A 14,287-nucleotide genomic window follows, 5' to 3' on the forward strand; every position below is an offset into this window, starting at 1 on the left:
TTTATTTCGATTTTGATTTTTCCGACACATTATCGCTGAATATGTACTTGTTAGTATTTGAGTTTTCAAGAGTGTCTATAGAAGACACCACGAATTTTTTCCTGCTTCGTTGTGGTACATATCACATAAGATTCGGCAGGCGTCGTTCGTATATTATGATTTCTAGTGCTGGAGTTAAGGCAGTTAAGGTGTTACCGAGTTGTTTGTGCAATTACATAAGGGACGAGTCCTATTTTACAAAGGGTTCCGTTAGGACTGCTTTTAGCCCCTCAGTTCAAAATTGGAGGTAAAATTTTATCAATTTGTTCAGGCTCTGTACCTTCGAGTGACATTCCCCAGGTAAAGAAGCATCGTCGCTATATTCATCATGAATATTTGAAAGAATGAAAACAAAATTGAAATAGCCCTCAATTTAGCTATTCGCTATTTTATTTTTGTTTTGACGGTAAGAGCCCAGAATTTGGCAATTACGCATCAATGTGGTAAGCTTGACTGATAAAATCCAGGTATTTATCATGAATATTTGAAAGAATGAATATTCAAATTTAAAACAAATTCAAAACATTTTTATTCAATTAGACTTTTACAAGTTCTTTTGAATCGTCGAAAGCATCTACCACTGGTTAAAATAAAATTGAAATAGCCCACAATTTAGCTATTCGCAATTTATTTTTGTTTTGATGGTAAGAGCCCAGAATTTGGCAAATACGCATCACTGTGGTAAGCTTGATGGATAAAATCCCTGTATTTATCATGAATATTTAAAAGAATGAAAATATAATTGAAATAGCCCACAATTTAGCTATTCGCAATTTATTTTTGTTTTGATGGTAAGAGCCCAGAATTTGGCAAATACGCATCGTGACGGTAAGAGCCCAGAGTTTGGCAAATACGCATCACTGTGGTAAGCTTGATGGATAAAATCCCTGTATTCATCATGAATATTTAAAAGAATGAAAATATAATTGAAATAGCCCACAATTTAGCTATTCGAAATTTATTTTTGTTTTTATGGTAAGAGCCCAGAATTTGGCAAATACGCATGATTTTAATAATATTTCGCGCGGGTTTCTGTGACGTGCGTAGGCTTCGGCACGGAAACACGTAATGACAAGCCGGCCGTGAAGTGGTCCGAGCTGTGGTGGGAGGGCGCTAGTGGGCGATTGGGTGCGGGTAGGCAGTGTTGCCAGTTTAAAAGTCAAAAAAGATCTAAAAATCCGTGCTAGGCTGATGCGTGGGACGCGTTCTACAATATGTAAACCAAATCGCAAAGAAAGAAGCTGCGAAGCATAATAATATGTTGATGTGTCTCGGGAGATGCAACTGTAATTATGCGGAGGTGCGTCGACTTTATGAGGAGCTCTTCGCAATACCAAGGAACGTAACCCTACCATCGACGATGGCATTCTAGCGGCTACACATACATATGTACAACACTGGCAGTGTACATGGCCGTGATCAACATCGTGCTGACGCAGGAAGGCCGAGAACTCTCGACGGTGACATCGAGGAGCAAATCCTGGACATGTTAGTGGAAGATCCAAAGCGAAGCACACGCTCGGTAGGACGCGAATTAGGTGTGAACCACATGCGTTTTTGGAGGATTCTCAAAGATGGTGGCCAGCACCCATTTCACTGTCGTCGAGTTCAGTCTCTGCTTCCCACGGACTATGAGCCTAGATTCTAGAATGGTGTACAGTAGATGGGTACTAGACAAGGTTGAAGAGGATAGAGAGTTCTTGAGCCACGTTCTGTTTACTGATGAGTGCTCATTTGTTAGAAAAGGTGTATTTAACTCTCACAATGAACACGTAGGTATGATAAGTCATTAATCCGCATGCCACTAAACCCAGTCACTTTCAACATCGATGGAGGATTAATGTTTGGGCGGGAATAATAGGGAACAAAATAATTGGACCTTACTTCCTAACCCAAACAATGAACGGTGGGAACTACCTTCGCTTCCTGCGAGAAGAGTTGAGTGAGGAACTTGACGTACTAAATCTCAATCTCGTGCGCCCTTTATAGTTTGAACAAGACGGCGCACCACCGTACTTCTCGCGCCCTGTGAGAGAATATTTGAATGCAGAATACGGGAAAAGGTGGATTGGCCGGGGTGGACCAGTCAATTGGCCTGCGAGGCCACCTGATCTCACACCGTTGGATTTTTTTCTCTAGGGTACTGTCAAACAGTCCGTTTTTAAAAAACCTCCGACACCGAGGCTGAAATGCGTTTGAGAATAGTCGCAGCATTTAATAAATTAAAGTCTGATACATCAGTTCTACGATGCGTCCGTGCAAATATCATTAAACGGTGTGGCATATACCTAGAGCTACAAGGCGGACATACCAAACAACATCTCCCCGTAATCGTGAAGTTGATGCTGTCATAAATTAGTGATTTACGATGAGGAAGGATACCTACTTACTCAATCTTACATACTTAACTAACAATTGGATGAACTAACATTTTAAAAGTTGCAAAAGTGTTAAACAAAATTAGTGGTCGCTAAAGTGCTGCAAAAGTGTAAAAAGCGCTAAAGTGTAGTAAACAGCTGAGTGATTTTTGATATCACGTGATAAGTTCACGAACTCGGAAGCTACGCAGCTGTAGACTAATTAATTTGAATATTTTAATTTGAGAGTTTTTCCAACTAAGTTGCTTTTATATGTTTGAATATCGATCCTCATAAAGTACCTAACATGAACCGCAAGTTTTTTGGTACACAGTGTATATGAAGATTTTCAGTGAGCAGTGCCCTTCAATTGTCTTGATTGAGTGGTGTTCTCGAATGAAAGAATGGGGTCAAGAAACCTAATTTACGCTGTTACTTTACGAGACACTTAAGGGTATTGCATCCTCTTTGATTAATGGCTATTTAGCTAACATGTAACCACCGTTGTACCTATTCATTTATACCTGTGTACTTTTTTTGATAACATATTGAATCAGCAATCGAATTATAAAATTGCAGATATTTTTTTTATCTTGATCGTGAAAGGATAAATATTCACGGTTTCTAATTAATTATCAATTCCATATAGCTATAGATAATTCTTCACTTCTACTAAACCCAGTCAAGAGAGACTTCCAGTTTGTACTCGTAGTACCTACAGTATTGAAAGTAGCTTTTTTAAAAACTACGATAATTTGTAAGTGGGTAAGAAAATGTGGTAACTTTTAAGGCAGTAAATAGTGCATACTCAATTATAAAATATACGTGAAGATTTTTTGTGGAAATCTACTTCGTCTACGATCTAATTTATACATTTCACACTATGATGAAAGTTACAAAGCACTAAGACAGGAGTAAAATATAGTAGGTACATAGTAGTAAAACAATAAAAAGATGTCATGCAAGTGTAATATAATCAATAAGTCAAAGAGAAGTAACTTAGAATTATTTCGATGGTTAAAAGCTTAAGAAAGTGGCTGAATTACAAGTGTGTACAATACAAGCCAATGATAATCGAATTTTGAACCGTTTATAAGGTAGAAATAAGTCGCCAGGGTTACATATAAAGCGTACGAACTGTCAGGCACCTGGGGATCTGCAGAGCAATTTCATCCAGACTGTCGATGGGTTCACTGAGCGGTCGCTCAAGCAACCTCGAGGGGGCGGTGAGCGTGTCTGAAGTCATATTTCGTCTATTTTTCGTTATTCTGCTTTGCTTCTTTCGTTTTTCCTCAGCACGACGAAGATTGTGAAATCGGAAGAAAAACATCGACATTATAAGTTTCCTTTTATGCGTTTTTAAGTATGCACTGTTGTTGTTACTACATTTATTCTCGAATGTCTTTCTGTCACTTACACAGGTTTCAACATTGCACTGGTTTTGATGTTAATAAAGTCAGGTCAACACTAGTATAACCCGAGAATCGATTGTGATTTGTATGTCTTTAGCGGTTGGAAAATTAGTTTCACAGTTAGGTTTTAGTATTAACTAATTTCATCGTTGGAATTTCTTCGTATCTAACAAACTGATTTTAATTGATATACTTCGTTATTAGAATAAAAAAATCAATTGAATTTTATACTTAATGTAATGTAAAAGAATTAATCTTGTTTCCAACAGCTCCACCGCTCTATTTCTGTACTGTCTGTCAAAAGTTTACATTTTCAGTTCCTTAATCTAGAGATTTTCCTCTACGGATCATGTCGCAATTCAAATATTTGTCGGACATTAAAATTAAAGTGGTTATTATTTAGAGCGCTATCTGTTATTAAATGGTTTACTCATGGTTTAGGTACTACATAATTGGAGAAGTAACATCTATTAGCGAGCTCAAGTTTTGTAGTATGTTCATTCAATCACTCAATTTGTCATACAGACCTGGATGGAGTTGATGGCGGGGATAGTCATTCGATAGTTGGCTCAGAGTAGGCATGGTGCCGACAGTACAGTTGTTATCGAAGCTCCGTAGAGCATGTTTAGTAGACTGTCACCGCCGCACGCCAAAACCGTCAGTTCCCTATATAGTGTATGTCTTATGTGATTTGTTATTTACCATGCATTTCGAAGTGGTCAAAGTGTTAACTGTGTGTGTTACTGTGCGATAGTTATCCTACAAAGTGTTATTAGTGTGTGAAGTAACTTCTGTAATGCTTGTCGCGTTCATTAGCCCGGGTACCCACATATAATGAAATAAAAGCGAAAAACATGCCAACGATAACGCGATAACATCTTCGGCGATCCGTTTTCTGCGGTGACAAAACAGATTCTTTTATAGTTTTTCTTTGATATTTGATATTTTCTTTTATATTTCTAGGCTCCAATTTTGTGGCGCCCAACGGATTCGATAATTCGATTCCCATTTTATGGCCTAATAATCCACCTGAGCCCGTACATACATATATTTTATGATCTCGTTCTGTACCCCTTATCACGCATGTACCGTATCTTTTGTGAATAGTATGAGCATTTGTATAGCAAATTACAATAGCTGACATAGACTTTGTGGACATTTTTATCTTAGAAAATTATGAATGAATTTTCAAGCTTTTATCTCTCCAGTGGGTTTCTCATGACTGAGGATGGTGACCACCGGCATAAAGCAAAGACACGGTCATAGTTTATTTTATCCGTAAGATACCTGATAAAAGGGTCTTAGAGCTTCGACAATGTGGACTTCACAACTTCATACCATAATATGTCCATACAGATTTTAGGAAGGTCTTATGCATGAGGACTTTGTTCTTGAGTGATAATTTGATACGTCTACCAAGTAACCACATGAGCGATATAGTGTGAATACGCAAATCTCTTTTTTTAATACGAATTTGCCATCTTCGCCTTCTATGAAGAATCAAGATGCATACCAAGATGTTTGGCTACATGACCATTTGGCAGAGTCTCGTTGCCAAGCTTCACCTGTGGGCAATATTCGGACCTATAGTACGCGACAGATTGAAACGCTGCCGGGGTGGGGACGCCCTGCACACCCGCACAGTCGCCGCGCTGACCCGCTGTGGGTGAGCGCGGGTGACGTTCGAGTGTGCGGGGCGTCCCCATCCCGGTTGCCATTTCAACCTGTCGCGAATTATATGTGGGGTAATTTGATTTGATATTAACAAGTATTACTTCTACTTAGGTACAAATAGGTACCTACGTATCTACACTGATTGTTAAGGATTTACATTTTGTCATTTATAAGTTTATTAGTGGATGTAAAAAGATAATTTCTATTTGAATCTACAGGCAACAGAGTAAAATTGGTTTAAATTTTAATGTGAAAAGATTTTTTTTCTACTAGTGAAACAATATTGATATCTAGTTATTAGCTAGCTTACTAATATACGTAAGTATATTCATAAGACGTTCGTCTATGTCACCAATTATATGATTGGTTAATGAAAATACAAACAGCCCGTCAAATCTTTAAAAATTCTGCCGTAATTACCCGAATAATGCACCTTATACTATAAAACAACCACAGCAAAGGGCATATTTAATTACACAAAAAGCATTTTTCTCCGCAAAATCTGGAATGGCGCGTCGCTGCACAATGGACATTTATAAGGTGGATTGTGTTTTCACTTGACCTCGAAAAGATTTCAATTTAGTTAATAAGTAGCTCTATGCGTAAGTTATATTAATGACCATGATTTTGCCGTTAGAGCATTCCAGCACATGAACTATAAAATAGGAGACGACATATATGTACAATGACCAAAAAACATAACGAGCAGGAAAATTCAATGTCATGACTCTTGGTTATGACATTTTTAGAAGTAAATAACTACGTAAACTGATAAATTATAAAACTGCAGCATTCTGTGCACTGACTACTTAAATTTAGCAACATCAAGTGTATTTTTATTAAATGTATAAACAATTGCGAAAAGCAAATGTAATACGAACCCGCTGCGTCCATATATGAAAAATATTTCATCGTCTAATTCGTCGTCCATGACAGCAACTCGCCATCCAGCTAATTAATAAGTCCCGTAATAGCAATACATAATGTAAAATAAACAAACAGTTATGCGAACCTACGAGAGCTGAGAGGAGTATTAAAGCTTAAAAGTCGTAAGAGTTTGGATCACAGTGTGTATAGGCGATAAATACATCCCGAAAACGACACGGGCTGAGCGCGCGTGGTGGCGCGTGGAACGACGATTCGTCGCGTGGTGCGCTAGCAACGCCGAACGTGATTTGAGCTTTGAGCCAGTTGTCGAGTCGCCACGAGATGCCCGCCGCTCCCCTACCCACCGACACGGCTACCCCTTCCCATCCCTCTCGCTGGCGACGACTCCCACAAGCCCCCTAGCTGATACCGTCACACGTCCCCTGTTCCACATCTTGATCCTTGAAACCAGATGAATTTTCTATTACAACTTCTTCCGTCGGTTTATTTATTAAATTAATCAATGCTCAAGTCGAATTGGTGGTTTATTCTTGTGTTTGATGTCAACTAGTACACATTCTAGAAATGACACTATCAAGAGTAACTGCTGTATTAATTAGGTAATAATATTATTGTATGTAGTTATTGATGAAATTCCGAATTAACTTTTACTGACTAACAAAATGGACTCTCCATTCCGTTTGTTTGCATTGTCCTGCAGATCTGGTACCAGCTTGTAGACAATGTCCTGCATGGTTCTGTCGAAGCTGATGTACTGTAGCGGGATTATAAATGCTGGACCATACGCAAGTAAGACGATGAAGCCCTTGCAGTTTTTGAAAGAAAAGCACTGCAGCTTATATTTGTGGCGGTAGGAGTGGATAACCTGTGACGTATCATATATATATATGTAGTTTTTTTATTAATTTTTTATTCAAAATGTTTTTGAAATAACTAAGATTAGAGATTCAAGTATTAGAAAATAAAGATCGCGCTACATTTTTTTGGATATTGTGGATTTAATCTAGATGCAAATGCATCAGGTTGAAAAACTGGTGGGCATATTCACAGGGCAGAAACAGCACATGCTAGTAATTTTTCTTTGGAATACGCAGCCTCTACTTTCGTTTTAATGCCAGCACTTCGAGATAGTAACTGACGTAATGGGTAAACTACCTAACACATTTTTCTCAGCTATCTGTCCTTTAATAATTTGCACACTGTGTTTGACTTACGCTGCATTTTAAATGTTAGTCAGTTTCCAGTGAGAATGGTTGTTTGTTTTGCTGTCTAATAATGCTCTCCAGACTTAATAACATCTTTGGTGAGTATTTATTCAGGAAAATGTTTATTTAAAAAATATAACAGTACCACTAGTATTAAAATGATATTTAAATCACAATTAATTAATTCTTAAAAAACACAAAAACTACTTCTACTAGAGGCATAAATGATACAAAGAACTTGAGGAAGCCGAGGCAATGAAATGTTCAAATGAATTAATATTAGAGTGTCTAAGAAATGTTTTTGAAATAACTAAGATTAGAGATTCAAGTATTAGAAAATAAAGATCGCGCTACATTTTTTTGGATATTGTGGATTTAATCTAGATGCAAATGCATCAGGTTGAAAAACTGGTGGGCATATTCACAGGGCAGAAACAGCACATGCTAGTAATTTTTCTTTGGAATACGCAGCCTCTACTTTCGTTTTAATGCCAGCACTTCGAGATAGTAACTGACGTAATGGGTAAACTACCTAACACATTTTTCTCAGCTATCTGTCCTTTAATAATTTGCACACTGTGTTTGACTTACGCTGCATTTTAAATGTTAGTCAGTTTCCAGTGAGAATGGTTGTTTGTTTTGCTGTCTAATAATGCTCTCCAGACTTAACAACGTTAAGCAGACTAATGTAATGGACTGTAGAGTCAAATTCACATGGCATGGTTGTGTCGAAGCTTTACAGTGCGCATGTCGTAACGCTGGCCGAACCCCTTGCATTCGATCTATTCGCCATGTCTAATAAAAATTTATTGCTACGTGGTAAGTCGATGTAGACCCCATAGTTAACGTATAAATCCTATTTTTCAGTAGCCTTCTACTGGCATCAACGTTATTGTTACTTCTTTAGGCACACACTATTTTTGAAGCACTCCCTAATGAAATTTTCAACGGCGCATGTTCCTGTATCTATTACCCTAGTCTTGTTATATTGAGGTCTACCGAATGCGAGATTATTGAATTTTCCGATCATTATTATAAGCGAAACAAATTTTTACCACTACTAAAATAAGATATCTACTCACCGTTCCTCAAACCTGATGCTGGAACGGCTTATATCACTCCAGGCGCTCATAGAACGCCCTCGGCCTCTATGAAAAGCGGCAGCAGTAATGCCTCCGAAAGTCCCCGTAGGTCGCCGGTCCGATTCAACATCGGGTGGAAAGTTAACTTTAGCAGATCCACGCGATGACGGTCCGTCCGCGGATTCCCCGCCACCTGACAGCTCCATCTCGAAGGGAGCGTATTCGGGCGCTTCGTCAGGCTCTTGGTCGCTTCCGTCGCTCGCCGCAGAGAGAGCTTCATAGCCGTAGCCGGGGCGGACGCCGCCGGCGGCGGGCGCTCCACCGCCGCACTCGCTGCTCGCGCCCGCCCGTTGTCCGCTTTCGATCCGACTCAATGACGCTGCCTTGACAGACTGCTCGCGGCCCCTTAGCGGCGACCCTCGCGAGGGAAAATGATTTGAGTACCGCAGTTTGCTGTGACGGAACGTGGTGCCGCTCAGTTTCGCCCGTCCGAAAAGCCGGCTACACTGAATGACTATTTCACTTCACAAAATGGATTTCCACTGTGTTACTGATAAATCCACATAAAACCTTTTACTTATGCCTATGCATCTATGTTAAATAAATTTTGGGTAGGTTATGTTGTTTTCACAAAGAAGAGATTCACAGATTTCAAATTCGAGGATTACACTCGTTGATAGTAATATTACAAATTGTTCCCCCGGATGGAGACACAGTTTGTCGAAATTACACGGACTTAATGTAAATCAAAAGGAATGAGTGCCGTTCGTAATTTACGATAGCTTGACCTTCGAGTGTAGATCTTTGTTAATGGGGTTAGCTAAACAAAAATGAGTATAGATACTACGTTTTCATACATGAGGTAAATAAGGCTCGTGAAGTAAGGAAGGAAAGTTTAACGTGAAGTGCGCGCAGATAATTGGGGCGGGGGCAGAGAACCGATCGATGTTCTTCATCTCACGGTCGCTGCTTTTTGGTTCCTATTTTAGCCAACCCTGCGAAAGAGCGCTATTGTTGATTCCCACTTAGTATACCTAAGTAATATTATATGTATAGCCCTGTGTTGAAAGTTTCTACCAAATATTGGTTAATCTCACGAGGAGAAAGTCGGAACATTCGACAGATTAGTAACCTTTAAAACACCTAAGCCTTGCCAATTTATAAGTTGGTATTCAGTCACACCAAAACTGTTCTAACCACCAAAACCGGCAAGTGCGAGTCAGACTCGCGCACTGAGGGTTCCGTACTCGAGTAATTTTCAAACATTCTGCACGATAAATCAAAAACTATCATGCATAAAAATAAATAAAAATCTGTTTTCGAATATGCAGGTGAAACCCTTTCATATGATACCCTACTTGATATAGTTATACTTAGAATATTTAAACACATTTTTTTTTTTTGTGACGTATTAAAAAAACAACTAAGTAGATCTCGTTCAAACCAATTTTCGGTGGAAGTTTGCATAGTAATGTACATCATATATTTTTTTTAGTTCTATCTATTATACTTACATATATACTATTCTCACAAATTAGTCGATACTGGAGCTAATTTCTTACTCTGGACCTTTTCAAGTAAAGATTTTTAAATAAACCTGTGAGGATGATACTGCCACTGTCGCAATTAAAATGCCATAAGCCAGCGTTGTCGTATTAGTTTACAAATTGCGAAAAACCAAATTAAATTTAAATTTCGCTGGCAGACCCGTCTCATGCCCCTTAAGGCGTTCAACTCGACCGTTTCCTCCAGGATTGTAAGGTGTATTTCGGCTTGAAGCTATTCCTCGCGAAAGCAAAAAGTTTTTGATTTCACTTGACATGAAGGAAGTTCCTCGATCTTAGTGAAGATACGATGGCAAGCCAAAAATCATGAATAATAGGGGTTAAAGTATGAAATTGCCGTTTTATTGTAATAGGTACTTCGAATTGACATAGAACCTTCATGGTTTGAGATTTTTGAGTGAAACTTTTTCATACGGTACCTATGTAGTTCTTCTTTTAAAAAATGTGCGACATTCGATTATCAACTCTCAGTTGTTTTTTTATTCAGCTTAGACAATAAAGATGGATACTTCGAAAATTCGTGTGATTTTTGAATACGAGTTCCGACGAGGAACTAACGCGGCAGAAACAGCTCGCAATATTAATGTTGCGTTTGGAGAGGGACTGCTAATGAACGCACTGTGCGATTTTGGTTTAAACGCTTTCGTGATGGAAACTTTGATTTGAAGAACGAACCACGTGGAAGACCGTCACCACAGGTGAATAACAATGATTTGAAAGAGATGGTGGAAGCCGATCCGAGCCAAACTACCCAGTAATTAGCGGCATGGTTTAACGTTACCTTACCAATAATATTGACTCATTTGCATCAAAGCAATAAAATAAAAAAATATGAAAAATGGGTGCCTCATGATTTGACTGATCTGCAGAAAGAAACGCGTGTTGAAACTTGCGTTGCCTTGTTGAATCGATACAGAAATGAAGGAATATTGGATCGAATTGTGACATGTGATGAAAAATAGATTCTTTACGATAATCGTAAGCGGAAAATGCAATGGCTGACCTCAGGTCAAACGCCGCAACAGTGTCCTAAAGCAAAGCTTACCAATAAAAAGGTAATGGTAACTGTTTGGTGGTCTCAGCGTGGTGTTATTCACTATAGCTTTCTCCGATCTGGTCAAGCAATAACGGCAGATGTCTACTGCGCCGAACTCCGAACAATGATAGCGAAACTAGCAGTGAAACAGCCCCGACTTATGAATCAATCTTCACCATTATTGTCAAATCGACAATTATAGTTTTACGGTCGGATTTTCGTTAATTTATACGAAATATATCCTTGACTAGCCGATGCCCGCGACTTCGCCCGCGTGGATTTAGGTTTTTCGAAATCCCGTGGGAACTCTTTGATTTTTCGGGATAAAAAGTAGCCTATGTGCTAATCCAGGATATTACCTATCTCCATTCCAAATTTCAGCCAAATCCGTCCAGTGGTTTTTGCGTGAAGGAGTAACAAACATACACACACACACACACACACACACATACAAACTTTCGCCTTTATAATATTAGTGTGAAGTGTGATATCGTGCGGCTGCAAAGATATATTAATTTTTTTGCTGATGTTAATCACTGTGCTAGTTAAACTCTCTTTAGTTTCTGAGTTAATTTGTGGTATATTTCTAATTTCTATACACGTGGATCTTATTTGCCTTTCACACGATTCAAGTTTATTTTCCAGTGTCTGAAATTTTCCGTTTTTAAATTGTTAATTTGCGTTTTTAAATCGTCACAGGTATTTGATAAAAACTCAACCGACGATCTCAGTTCAGTATTTTGCTGTAGAACCTCCTCCATCTTTGAATACAATTTATTAAATTTGGAGTCCTGTTCTGTTTTAAAATCTGCAAACAGGTTCCTCATTTCTGTCATAAAACTGTGTAATTCGGCACTTATATCGTCCGATCGCTTACGCTTGATCCGAAAAGATGGAGTGGTTTCATATGCGGTTGTCGTCTCTGTTATGGGTACCTCCTGTCTCGTTGGACTACGACCCAACGGCATGATTTACGCACAGTTCGTACCAGAAGTGTAGAAAAGCTAGCAGGTATTATGTCTACGCCCGTCTTGCGTCTACGCAAAGCCGTTTCAGGCGAAGTGGTGTGTATGGTGTCGTCCTTTTTTCGTCCTGCTAATTGCCGTTTCATGAGGTGTTATAACGCACAGTTGCGTACTCCTCAGCGGTCCGGAGGGAAGGGAACAAGTCAATAGTGTTCCCAAAATTTTGTACAAATTCGGCAGCAAAATCAATGTGCTACTCATACTGCTATTGTTACGGAACTCAGCGTTCGCTTCGTTTACCACACTGTTCTCAGGCTTTCCTGCCATGGATCATACTGAATAGAATAGAACAATAGATTTTTTATTGCAAGATAGGCTTACTCTCGATGACTATCATGCTTAATAAAAAGCAATTTGGAGGTCTGGGTTGAAGCACTCTTACCTAGATACCTAGATGTACCTAGAATTATCCTTACTTATTTGTAGTAGAAACCCCGCGACTTCATCCGCGTGGACTACACACTAAACCCCTATTTTAACCCCTTAAGAAATTTTCAAAAATCCTTTGTTGGCTGATGTCTACGTCATAATAGCTATCTGCATGCCGAATTTCAGGCCGATCCGTCTAGTAGTTTGAGCTGTGCGTTGATAGATCAATCAGTCAGCTTTTCTTTTTTATATAATGTATATTACTCACGATATTTTAAACTAGATTTTGATTGTAATAAGTACTAGTTCGTTAGCGAATTTTTTCTAGTTTACTCAGTTTTAATTGCAACAGTGCAGACATACTTGAATAGCAAGATATGAGAGGCTAAAAGTCGAGCAGAGCTTGTTTATATTCTGCGCCACGTAATTACTTTCAAGAGAGGGAGATGGCTTGCATGGCACATAAAAAAAAATTGTATCTCTACAATCTACATAGTATAAAACAAAGTCACTTCCCGCCCTCATCCCTTTGTACGCATTTCGTCAATTGATAGAGTATACAAGGATGATATAAAAGCTTAATTTGCTATAATCCGCCAAACCAACGTAATCTGTATGGTACCCAGCACCACACAAATTCCAACACCACTTGACGCGCGTTTCGCCCCGACACCGGAGCATCCTCAGGAGATGTAGACCTTACAATGTCTAATTGTCTAATCTAAGTGAAAGTCACTTTGCAATTAGACATTGTAAGGTCTATCATGGACTTCCGCAAAATAACGCCTGCTTCTATAATAAATTGATAGAGTGGTTCAAGGGGATTCTTTAATATTGCTTTGTGTCCATTTGTAGTTTATCACACTGACACCCACATTAGTATCTACATTGCACTCGTGCAAAGCTGTGCTAATTTAATGATCTTTTTAATATCTGGATTCCTTAATTTACTGAGGTCCATAGATACTGGTCTCTTTGGATTTCTAATTTTCTTCAGTTTGATCTTAATTTCCACGACGACGGGATTATGATCTGAACCTACGTCCGCACCAGGGTAAGTTTTAGCTGATTTTATGCTGTTTCTGTGTCTATTGCTGATAAGGATAAAGTCGATTTGGTTGCGAACTATATTCTCTGGTGTATCGGCTGGTGAACGCCAGGTATACAATCTTCTTGATGGCAATTTATAGTATGTATTAGATACAGCAAAGTTGTACTCTTGGCAAAACTGAACAAGCCTATCTCCTCGATCATTCCTTACTCCCAATCCATATGGGCCAATAATATCTGGTACAGTTCCTTGACCAATTTTAGAATTAAAATCCCCCATTACTAAAGTGATTTCATGTCTTTTTGTTTGTGTAAGAGCAATTTCGATGTCACTATAAAATACTCAGGATGATGTAAGAATTCTAATTTCTAACGCTACCCCATAAACGCAAATCTTTTTAGGCATTTAGAAGTTACATACAAACAAACATAGATACAGGGTGTGTGTATGTATTTCTTTACTCTTCTAGGATCCTGTTGGCATCGTTCATGTTAAAAAAAATTGGTTGTCTGTAAAGTCGGTTTACAGACGATAGTTGAACATGACAACAAAGGCCGATTGTGCTTCTTTGTCGCTCGTTCCAC

At 38.7% G+C, this 14,287-nt stretch overlaps 1 protein-coding gene across 14 annotated transcripts in view; it reads right to left on the minus strand.

The window, feature by feature from the left end:
* Positions 1-9,581, minus strand: part of LOC123880416 (potassium channel subfamily T member 2) — a 75,506-nt gene extending 65,925 nt beyond the window's left edge. For 12 of the 14 annotated variants that reach the window (XM_045928536.1, XM_045928530.1, XM_045928533.1 and 9 more), the window contains exon 1: positions 8,658-9,581. In XM_045928536.1, coding sequence (XP_045784492.1) covers positions 8,658-8,863 — 206 coding nt within the window. In that variant the 5' untranslated portion in view covers positions 8,864-9,581. Of the gene's footprint in view, positions 1-3,544; positions 4,155-8,657 lie in introns of those variants that run through there. The other 2 variants (XM_045928525.1, XM_045928538.1) reach the window with 2 other exon arrangements.
* Positions 9,582-14,287: the final 4,706 nt, after the last annotated feature.

Source organism: Maniola jurtina, chromosome Z, assembly GCF_905333055.1.
Source record: "Maniola jurtina chromosome Z, ilManJurt1.1, whole genome shotgun sequence".
Lineage (NCBI taxonomy): Eukaryota > Metazoa > Arthropoda > Insecta > Lepidoptera > Nymphalidae > Maniola > Maniola jurtina.